Here is an 11,094-nt window from a genome sequence, read left to right as displayed (position 1 = left end):
CGTCTCTTGTTTCTCCCCTCTACGCTCGCCTTTGTGAAACTATTCTGTGTCTTCGTCTCGTTTTTATATGGTGACTTCCCCTGCCGTGTAAATAACCGAATAAGGCTGTGTACAGTGGTTTTATCCGTTTGCATCCTGGTAAGTTTTCAACGAGAAAATGTCTAAAGATGACAATCGAATGCCTTTGGAAAGCTCTTGCATTTTATAAAGATAAATGAGGCTTAATATTTGCTACGACATTTCAAACTGTCACCTCTCGTACTCGAACGCGTCCTCTCTGGCTGGTACACGCGCGTTCGTTTTCACCAATCAAAACAAAGACGTCTCACTCATTTCGTGGCATTATTTTCCACTTTTAGCTTGTATTTGTGATTCATAAAATGAGAAGCTTTCTAGGCGTTTGAGTGTCTTCGGTTGTCAATCTGGCGGTTAAATAGTCTTACAGATTGTGTTTGTTTTGATTCTTCCAGATTATACATACATATATATAGACGTGTAAAAACCAGTCCTGGAGACGCTTTGGACTGACCAATTTCGATACGAGTCACATAAATGCATGTGAACAAAAGGCCGTAACATATCTTCCCTACAAGAAATCAGTTTTTCTCAGTGTTTTTATGTGTAATGAAGTGGGTGGGAGGTGATTCTCAAGAAACTCCTGCTTCTGGTTTGGGAATGCTGGGCAACGGAAGTCATGTCCCACTGCAAACTGTAAGTATTGATAATATGTGATGTTTCGTGTAAGGTTGTTGCTAATGTTCGACATTGCTTTTATTGCAGGTGCCTGAAATGGCTCGCCCAGTATCTTCACGTTCTCAAGATGATGCTATGGTATCCTACATCTTTCAAAGACCTCAGACTGATGGCAACTTTCAAGCCTTCAGCAAGCATCAGTCTAGATGGTTGGGCGATGAGAGTATAGCAGAGGTAATTCAAACTAGTGTTCGTAACATGGCAACATACAATATACTACAATATACTCTTTTGACAGGTCAAGCCAGGTCTTGCCAATGATGCCGCACAGGCATCAGCTTCTCAGCCAAGCACAGTCAACAGCCAGCAACGGAGCCAGTTTGATCAGGTACATGAAAAACCCTTTATCAGTATTGTCAAAACAACTCTTTGTAAGTTTCGTAAAAGTCATTCCAAACAATTGTTATTGATTTGATAAGTGTTTCCTGTAGACTGTTCATTTTACTTGTCAGAGAAATGAGTGTACTTGAAATGTCAAAATCAGTGTCATGTATTTAGATTTAATGATAGCTCAGAATATGGTCAGTTTTTGCACATTAAAAGAATAAGAAAAGAAGCTTTTGTAAGTAGCAAATAGATGGTATCATATGTGACTGGGATTCTCGTTAGTCGCCACGCTGGAGCAATCCCATCATCTTCAGGCTGTGTTGGAATCGGATCTTTTTTCGAGTGTTGTCTCTCTTCCCCTCATGGATACACCACCCTATACTCTTCTTTTCCCCCCCCCCCCCCCCCCCCCCCTTCTCGAATAGGAAGGGTACCGCGAAGAGTAGGTAGAGCGAACGAAAGAGAGGGAGAGAGAGAAAAAATAGGGAAGAGGAAGAGAGTGGAAAAGGGGAGGAGGAGGAAGAGGTTGGGTAGGAGAGGTAGGGAAAGTGCTTCCAGCGTTGCCTTGCAGCCGTAGGTTCTCTACTCTTTTGTTCGATGCGACGCTCTGTGTGTGTGTGTGTTGAGGCAGCGAGTGTAAAGCTTGTATAGCTGAGTTCAGCGTGTGTTGTGCGCCGTCTCTTTAGAGTCTCACTCTCAGCGTTCCGACATTTCTTTGTACAAATTCTGATTGAAATCCATCGACGAAAAGTTTTCTTAGCCAGTACTTTAATTATTGTGAGGTAGAAAAAAAATACCATCGTTTGACGTGTGGTGTAGTGTCAGAACTTTTTTAAAGTTGATCTCCTGTCATAATGCCTGCGGATTCCTAACAAGCCAACTAACATGAAGGACACGAGCGCAGACTTAGTAAGTTACAGACGGCAAGGTTCTTTTTCTTTCTCGTGTGTTCGGCCATGATTGAATTTTTAGAAACTTAGCTCAACAAATGTTGTAACCTGTCAAGTTTTTTGAAGATGCGTTTGGGGCGTATGTTTAAGGCTGTGTTTTTCTATTTCGGCTATCTTGTGTAGCTTCGCTGTATTCCTCTTCTTATTTTATGGCTACGTCTTTGTTGCTCGGGGCTAGTGAACAAAACGGAAAGCATACAGGTGGCCTTGTGGTCAGCCGACCGAGAGGCCTTGATTTCATGGAGAGAGTCAAAGAGCTTAGAAACAACGCGGAAAACTGGAAAAAATAAAATTATTCTTACCTGTTTGAACGTATTATAAACAATGTCACTATAAAATACCATCTTTTTGATGATACTTTTATTGACGCCCACTTTCTCTCGAGTCTTCGTTTTCAATTTCGCAGCCGAAAGATTCTAGAGTGGCATTCTTTTGTGATAATACGTGACGCAGTCGCGTAATCTCCGGCTTTTTCATTATACGTTGTCAACCGTGAAGCCCTCAACATCAACAACATTCCTGCATACGGAATTGCTCTTTTGTGTTACTTAAATATTCTAAATAAGCTCATCAGCGAATCTTTAAAATTGTATAATGACGATTATCTTTTGTTTTCAGATTGCACCTTCGGCCAAGAAGCTGTGGGGAGTCGAAGAGCAGAAGGAAGACACTAAAAGTAGCTTGTTTAACATCAGTGATCAAACTTGGAGAGACTCAACGTGGAGCAACTCGACTATCGGTTAGTTGTTGTTTTAAATTATTTATGACAGCTAGTTCATAATTTTTAATGGATGTCTTTGTTGTTTGAACAGATCATGCTGTTTCACAGCCCATCTCGATGGGTCACGGTCCCAGACGTTCTGGCAGCTTTCCCGGCAGCGAGGTGGCCAATGTTTTGTCACCTCGATCTTCTGAAACGGGTGGTCTTGGCGTCAAGATGGTCGAGTACGTCCTCGGCACATCGCCCACCAACAAAGATCTAGAGAGTCGAATGAGAGGGTTGGTCCTCGTAAGTTTGCCCCGTATTTTATACTCTTATACATTGTCGATAATTAGAATCGGCTCGTTTTTATCGGTTTACTTTATTGATCATTGTCTTTTCTTTTAACTCAGAATCCGACCGAGGATAAAGATAAGAAGGAGAAAGCCTCATCGCCTTCTCCTCTTCAAGACATGGAGGGTAACACCAATGGTGGGCCAGCTCATTCTCATGCGATGATGTTGTCAAATGGCCTGGCTTCAGACGATGACGCCAAGGCTTTCAAATATGCATCGGAAGCGGCTACCAATGGTTTGCCCTATCACATGAACGTGGACGCGTATAGCCGAACACCGGGAAGCAGACAACCTTCGCCATCTGAAGAGGATTTGACCAAGAATCACAGCCCGGGATTGCCGATTTCACACTCAGGACCCATTAAACCTGGAGACGGTATGGGCCTGCCTCCTAATAATTCTCATAACACCATGGTTGGATCATTGACGGGGCCTATCCAAGGATCAGGAATGTCTAACGGTATTGGTCCCATGAGTGGACTTGTCAATGGAGGAGGACCACCTGGTAAGTGCATCCAATTTTTTTCTTTCGTAAATTTATTCGAATCAAATTGTTAATCCACTCCTGCGAGAGAATCGAAATGTTAATGCATCATTGATTTTATGTAAAGGATTGGGGCTATCGTCCAGCGGAACAGTCGATGGACATAACAACCATTACGAACCGGTGATGATGGAGCAGCCGGGAGTGCACTTTGACAGCAGTTATTCAGTGCTCTCTACCATGGATACTCAATCCTCAGGAATGCTCCAGCAGAATTTTGACGCTCACGTATGTTTTACTTTTCACTCATCTCTCTCCTCCTTCTTTCCGCTTCGCGGCGCATGTAAAGCATCGCAAACTTGAGCGAGTCTTATTTACAGGGAATTTCACTTTGCTAGTTACACACTTAACCTAGACGAAAGGCATAGGATAGGGCTGGTACTTTTCGATTCGAAAAGAGATGTTGATAATTGGAAAGCGTCGAATTTGTTTCAAGCCGTAACGTGTTTACGATCCGTCTAGAAGGTCTTTAATCTTTCCTTTGCTGAATGTAACTGCCTTGTTTTTTTTGTGTCGAGCGCCGATTGAGAGGTGCCAGTCAACACCATATGGTCAATGTCTTGTCCCAGCTCCACCCACCCTTTCTTGACTACCGTTAGGGGGGGAAAGCTAGCTGCTTCTGCCGATTCTGGCCTAATTTTATCAACTCTGTTGTTGTTGTCGTCGTCGTCTTCGACAACTACAACTGCGACGATGTTCTAGTTACTCCTTTTCCGTCTTCTTTGATTGCTACATTCCAAGTGCTCACTCTGAGCTTAATGATGGACTAGTATACTTTTTACTTTATTTTTCCCGGTCTTGTTGCTACTGCCGATGCTTCCTTTTATTTGTCCGCCTTTTCCGTCAACGTAATCCACGCACTGGTGGTTGGCTTCCCAACTTGCCCTGCGCCCCACGCAGTTAGTCACCAGCGGTTCGGCCGTGTGCCAGTGTTCCTTGTTCGTTGCCCGTCACAGCTTTTCTGTTAGATTAATTGACCAGTTACAGCTACGACCAGTCGTTCACTTGCCACCGCTCCGATCTCTTCTACCAGTTTTCAATCAGCTAAACGTTTCGATACTGATTGCGTTTTTTCTTCCAGTGTGATTGCGTGTGTGTGTTCAGTATACAGTCAGGTTCATTAGGTACACCACAAGCGGTTTACCCTTCACGGTTCACTTCTTGGTCTAACTCCCGTCGGTTCGTTGTAGACGTCGCCAGGAGTTTTTGTTGCGGGAAAAAACCGAAGGATCGATTCAGTGTTTGCAAACTGATTCATTTTTTATTCATTTTTAAGTGACAGGGCAAGTGCTCCGTCAAGAGTATCGCATCATTAATGTCAAGATTTTTCTGGGTTGTGGGGAAACAAAAAACGCAGCGCGAACGATAAGTGAAAAAAGGAGGAACTGATAAAAGGTGTCCGTTTGGGCGGTTTCTAGTTAAACACTTTGGGAAGACTGAAAGGGGTTGGGGAATAGATGATGTGCCATTGCCTGACGGCCGTGTGTGATTGTTCTGCTCAGTCGATCCTGTAAAGCGCGAAAGGGTGTGGTGGATAGTTGCACAGCTGCTCTGCTCCCGGCATTGCTGCCAAGCTAGAAGGCGGAAAAAAAGGAGATTGTTGCCACTGTCGCCTGGCAGTCGATGAGAAGACGGCGGTGAAAAATGAAAGTGTTGTGGCCGCTGCCGTCGCCATTCCCGAATGCGTTAGGCATGGGACAACCAACGGCAGTCGGCGGAACTTCTTCTACATCGTCCCAAGCACTGCTAAGTCTCTGTTTGTCCATCTATTCGTCTGGCTGTGTACGCAAAACTTCCAAAAGGCTCGCCAAGAATGAAATCGTCCTGCCCAAGAGTTTCGATGTGGAAGAGGTTTGACTCTACGCCCAAACTATTCTTATTTTGATTCTTGTCGCATTGCCCTAGCGCTGAAAGATATCTACCGATCCGACTATACCCAGTCTATCTATCCCGGTTCTAATTGAGGTTTGCTTTCCTCCTCTGCAGTCTCCAGAGTAATGACAGATTCTGTGTGGAGACCGTCGAAAGAATTTGTTGACTTTCGTTCCTCTCCCTTTTCTTTTCTTTATTTCTTTTTCGTCTGCATTTTCCTATCGCATGGAAATCAGATGCATAGAACCGCCTCTGATGGATTATTCCAGTCGAGTATTTCCGCTAGTTAGTTATTGTAACGGTTGCGTCTTTCGAATATCTTCGGGCCGACCTACTTGAGACCACAGGATATCTACAAATAAATCCGATCGTTTAATTCAATACAAGATTGTTCGCCAACTTCCAATTAGATTGTGTCGAGACATGGCGTGCGGAGGGAGACGGGCCCAATCGATTGTTTTCTTTTCTTTCTTTCTTTTACCCCCCTCTACAATTATTGTGGAAGAAAACGAGGAAAAAAGAGACTGGAATAAGATAGCGTGCTGCAGTTGACAATGCTTTATGGTTTAGCCGATGCAATCCATCAAGCTTTACCGTAGTAAAAGTGTAGACTTAGTAATTTATTTGATCCCGTTACTGATTTTAGATGTTCCGAGCGCATCATCACCAGCAGCAACAACAACATCAGGCCCAACAGCATCAGCAGCAACAACAACAACAGCAACAACCTCCGCTTCCACCGCCGCCACAGCAACAACATCAGCAGCCGCAGCAGGTCCAGCTTCTTGCCCAACAACAATTTCTAGCAGCTCAGCAACAACAACTTGGTATTGCTTTTCGTTGCTTCATTTCTGCTCTAATACGGTGAATTAATTAGTCCGTTTGTTTGTTTCAGGACTAGCAGGTCCAGCAGGTGGCCCAGCTTACCCAAATGCACCGTACGTTATCAATCAAGAGCCGTACATGCAAACTTTGATTGCAGGTAAGCCATTCGTGTTTGTTGTGGCTATGTTCAGTGTTTCCTCGTCATGCTACAGATTAAGCCTTTTTTCGACAGCTCTTGTTAATTATGGATATTTTCGATAGGTCACGCAGCAATGATGCCACAGTACTATGGCATGGCGCCATGGGGGATGTACCCAGGAGTCATCCCGCAAGGGCCTGGTGCTCCTGGTCAAGTAGCACCCGGTCAACATCAACAGGGCCAACCAAGACGGCCGATGTCACCCAATTCGCTTACTGATCATCCGCCTGTCCACCAACCAGGTCAATATCAGGTCATCCCAGCGTATTATGACCAAAATGGATCACTGGTGATGGGTAACATGAGAGGGATCGGAAATGGTGGCATGAACGGTCCCGTTCGCTTGATGTCGCCCGCTCCAATGGTAATGCAAAATCCAAGTGGTCCAAATTCGGGCAATATGAGACTGTTGGGCAATCAAGGACAACAAATGTCTGCAGCAGCCCAACAGCAACAACAGCAGCAGCAACAACAACAACAACAACAACAGCAGCAACAACAGCCATCGCTTTACAATAATGGCCAGCAGCAATCTCTGTACAGCAACACCCCGGGTCCGTCGGCTTCGCACTCTCACAACGGTCCCAACAATCCAGGCCTTGGCGGCCTGCAGAACATGCAACCAAACTCTGGGTTGGGAAGTAATTTTGGAGCCTTGGGATTGCAGCAAAGCAACAGCCTGGGATTCGGTAATAGCGCTTTGGGATCGATTGGTTCCCCGTCATTAGGCCTTGCGAATGGACAAGGGAGACGCGACTCTTTTGATCGGAATTCAACGTCAACTTTCTCACCGTCTTTGGGTGAATATGGCAGAGGAAAGTGGCCCCAAAATTACGGTGCCCTCGGAACCGTCACTGCTTCTCCTGGCCCGCTAGGCTTATCGTCTGGCTCGTTGACTCCGCCGCCTAACATGAGTGGAGCCTCCTCTGGGCTTCAACTCGGTTTAGGTCCGTTTGTTTCTGGCGGGCGGCTCATGTCGGCTGCTCCAGGATCAGAGATGATGAAGTTCCGCAACGGAGCTACCACGCCCAGCAGCGTTGGAGCCGGAGGTCTGTTTGGAGCGGGGGCGGGCGGTTCACTATTTGCCAAGATGGGAGGTGCTGGCCGCCAGCCACAACATCCTCACAACGGAGTCATTGGCGTCGGCCTCGACAAGATGACGGGACGATCAAGGCTACTGGAAGACTTCCGGAACAACCGCTTCCCCAATCTCCAATTGCGCGACATTGCCAACCACATTGTAGAGTTCTCTCAAGACCAGCACGGATCGCGCTTCATTCAGCAGAAATTGGAACGAGCTACGCCAGCCGAAAAGCAGATGGTCTTCACTGAGATCATAGTCGGCACGTACGCGCTCATGACGGACGTCTTCGGCAATTACGTCATTCAAAAATTCTTTGAATTTGGCTCGCCAGAGCAGAAGAGTACACTGGCACAGAAGATTCGTGGCCACGTTCTGCCATTGGCCCTCCAAATGTACGGCTGTCGTGTCATTCAGAAAGCACTTGAATCAGTGCCATCGGATCAACAAAAAGAAATCGTTCGCGAGCTAGACGGACACGTTCTCAAATGTGTCAAGGATCAGAATGGTAACCACGTGGTGCAGAAGTGCATCGAATGCGTCGACCCCATGCAGCTTCAATTCATAATAGACGCATTTGAAGGGCAGGTAAAGAGAGACATTTCATATCACGGTTAACACCTTTCATTAATGTTAATTTACCGTTTTATTTCGTTTCAATAGGTTCTTTCGCTGTCCACGCATCCTTACGGATGCCGCGTCATTCAACGCATACTTGAGCATTGCACTCCAGAGCAGACATCTCCGGTATTGAACGAGCTGCATCACAATACGGAAACCCTTATCCAAGATCAATACGGAAACTATGTGATCCAACACGTTTTAGGTACGGATCTGCTAAGTTTAATATGCAGGCATAGTTGCACCGTTACTCACTCTTTTTTTTTATGTCGGTGTTTGTAACTTTAGAACACGGCAAGCCCGAGGACAAATTGCGGATCGTCACAGCCGTGAAGGGCAAGGTGCTGTCGTTGTCGCAGCACAAGTTCGCCTCCAACGTGGTGGAGAAATGCGTCTCGCACGCCACTCGATCCGAGAGAGCAAGTCTCATTGACGAGGTGATCAGCTTCAACGACGCGAGTCCGCACAGTCCCCTACACACCATGATGAAGGATCAGGTTCGTGTGCGAATTAGTGACGAAATCTCATCGCTGACAACTCAAGAGCTCTAACCGTCTTATCTAATTTTTCTTTTTCACAGTATGCCAACTACGTCGTGCAGAAAATGATTGATGTGGCCGAGCCGTCGCAGCGCAAACTGCTCATGCACAAAATCCGACCGCACGTCTCCACGCTCCGCAAGTATACTTACGGCAAACACATTCTCGCCAAACTGGAAAAATATTTCCTCAAGAATAACGTCGATTTGGGACCTATTGGACCCCCGTCGAATGGAGTCATCGGATGAAGCAAAAGCAGCAACACCACCGCTACAAACAGCCAACGACAACATTATTAAAAACTACGACAGTTAACAACAACAAGACAAAAAAAAAACACATCTTGGTTTAAAAATTCTCAACTTTTGGTTCTCTTTTTCCTCCCTCTCCCATCTTCTCATAAAAATGCGTTGTTTTGATTGGGAAGCCAACACCATTTTTGTTATTATTAATTTTTTTTCTTTTTTTAAGTTGACGGATATAAATCAATTTTTTGTGGGTAGGGAAAGGAAACGGGCAAGTTCTTTCTGGTTTTGTCAAGGGTAAAAAGTAACGTTCAAAACTTTCTTGGATTTCTCAACTGACCATTTGTACCATACGTTGTGGTAGTGTACATTGTACAGCTTTTTCCTTACATGTGTACATTGTACAGGAAATTTCCCTTCGTATTTTTTTACTTTAAACCTTTTTTTTTCGACTTCATCTATCCTCATTCAATCGACTGGTCCGCATCCTCCCCTCACCATCCTCCAACTCTGCATGATATTACGTTATAAAGTCGGAAGGGGGAAGAAATAACTTTTCTCTTCCACCGTCTCATTCGAGTTTCTCTTGGATTCTCGATCGGTATTTGATGGATTGTGTCGATAAGTTTCGCGGCTGTGAATCATCAATCCACCGAAAATGAAAACAGCTCTGTGTTTGATTCTTTTCCTCTCTCCCAGATGTTCACTTCAATTCGCTAGATTTAAAGGGGTCGGTTTAGATCGCCATCTTGGTGGTCCATTATTTGATCACTTCCTTTTTACCCACTTCGTGTCTACGCTGAGTTGCGCTTGCTTATTGATTTTGTTTTCTCTGCTTCTGTGTTTCTTCGTAAATTTCTACAAGCTACACACTCCGTTTGGGAGATTGGAGGTGCCGTTGCCAATCAAGAAAAACGAAACAACTCCCTTCACCACGATTTGTTTATTTCATTTTTTTTTTGTTCCTTGTTTTGTTCATTGCTTCTCCCTTCCTTCATTGACTTGAGAAATGACATCAATTTCCCCTTACTTGATCCCAAAACAGAATTTCCCATCCTCAATTAGCGTTTTGGTTTTCTGTAAAGTGTACAGCGGCAAAAGTGAAAAGAGCGAACCTTTTCCATTATTTTACATAACAAAAACCAAGCGAAGTAAAAACAGTGGAAAGATTTTTGAAGAAAAATGCTCTTTTCTCTCCTTTTTCTCCACCCATCGACTGTAAATTTACGTTGTGTGCGGCAGTCAAGCTGTGTGGTGTGACCCCCACACACTCATTCGCTACGATACGTCACCAACTTTGTGGGTCCTTTTTTTGCGGATTTCTCCAAAACTTTCAACTCCTCGATTTCCTATTGTTTTTTTTCTTTTTCAGTTGTAGAACGCCGGTCCGCTTCGTAGATTTCCTTTATTGCTGACGCTACTTGGTTTATTTCAAATTCTTTGCTCTTTATCCCGTGGATTCTTCTCACACGGACCAATATTTTGTGAATTGTTTCTTTTTTTCTCTTTAATTCTCACCAACTTCCTTTTGGACATTTGTCCCTTCTTTTCTTGTGTAGCTCTCCCCTTCCTACAATCCCTTGGTTTTTGCGTCAGTTATTTCCTGATTTTGGCTTTTATTTCGACCTTTATTATTAGAATGTATCCTTGTAACCGCTGGTGTTATGTATTGAAATTACGAAATGCTGTAAAAAATATCACTAGTGCTCTTTCCTCCCCTATCCCACCCCCCTTGTAAACATGATTCATGTACAAAAAATCGTCCCCTCCAGAATTCGCTCTTCGACATCCCACATCCGCTTCCTTCCTCAAATCCTTTTTTTCTGGAAAATCAACGCTTCTCTCTTTCAATCTCTCCATCGAAAAGACAGTTTTCCTTTTTTTTAATATTAAATTCTGTGGTTGGAAAAAAGACAACACCTCCATATGTATTTCCGTAATAGCACACACTCTTTGTGCAACCGACTTTACCCTCTTTCATTTTTGAAAAAAATACATCCCGAATATATGCGTTGGAATTTTTTCTTTTTGAATCTTATTTGATGGGCTGAAATAAATTGTGATTAAGACGAATAACTCAGG

The 11,094-nt window shown here is 44.4% G+C and overlaps 1 protein-coding gene across 2 annotated transcripts; it reads left to right on the top strand.

Annotated features, from left to right (window-relative positions):
• The first annotated feature begins 10 nt into the window (after nt 1-10).
• Nucleotides 11-11,030, top strand: LOC124326989 (pumilio homolog 2-like). 2 transcript variants are annotated; one of them, XM_046785747.1, is made up of 14 exons: nt 11-138; nt 471-711; nt 781-927; nt 992-1,081; nt 2,649-2,769; nt 2,843-3,039; nt 3,144-3,591; nt 3,698-3,858; nt 6,149-6,329; nt 6,398-6,484; nt 6,589-8,195; nt 8,271-8,433; nt 8,517-8,725; nt 8,809-11,030. In XM_046785747.1, exons 2-14 carry the CDS (start codon nt 625-627, stop codon nt 9,013-9,015), a joined length of 3,705 nt encoding a protein of 1,234 aa, XP_046641703.1. In that variant the 5' UTR covers nt 11-138; nt 471-624; the 3' UTR covers nt 9,016-11,030. The 2 variants fall into 2 exon arrangements, with proteins under 2 accessions (XP_046641703.1, XP_046641704.1); XM_046785748.1 differs by lacking the exons at nt 11-138; nt 471-711; nt 781-927; nt 992-1,081 and adding an exon at nt 1,676-1,989.
• Nucleotides 11,031-11,094: the final 64 nt, after the last annotated feature.

Source organism: Daphnia pulicaria, chromosome 2 (assembly GCF_021234035.1).
Source record: "Daphnia pulicaria isolate SC F1-1A chromosome 2, SC_F0-13Bv2, whole genome shotgun sequence".
Classification (NCBI taxonomy): domain Eukaryota; kingdom Metazoa; phylum Arthropoda; class Branchiopoda; order Diplostraca; family Daphniidae; genus Daphnia; species Daphnia pulicaria.
This window is presented reverse-complemented; position numbering and strand designations above follow the sequence as displayed.

Excerpts from the sequence above, each read along its gene's own strand:
- LOC124326989 (XM_046785747.1), top strand. The coding sequence starts at position 625 with ATGAAGTGGGTGGGAGGTGATTCTCAAGAAACTCCTGCTTCTGGTTTG. Across the intron at positions 8,434-8,516 it reads TGTGATCCAACACGTTTTAG|AACACGGCAAGCCCGAGGAC; the intron begins GTACGGATCTGC and ends TTGTAACTTTAG. Across the intron at positions 8,726-8,808 it reads ACACCATGATGAAGGATCAG|TATGCCAACTACGTCGTGCA; the intron begins GTTCGTGTGCGA and ends TCTTTTTCACAG.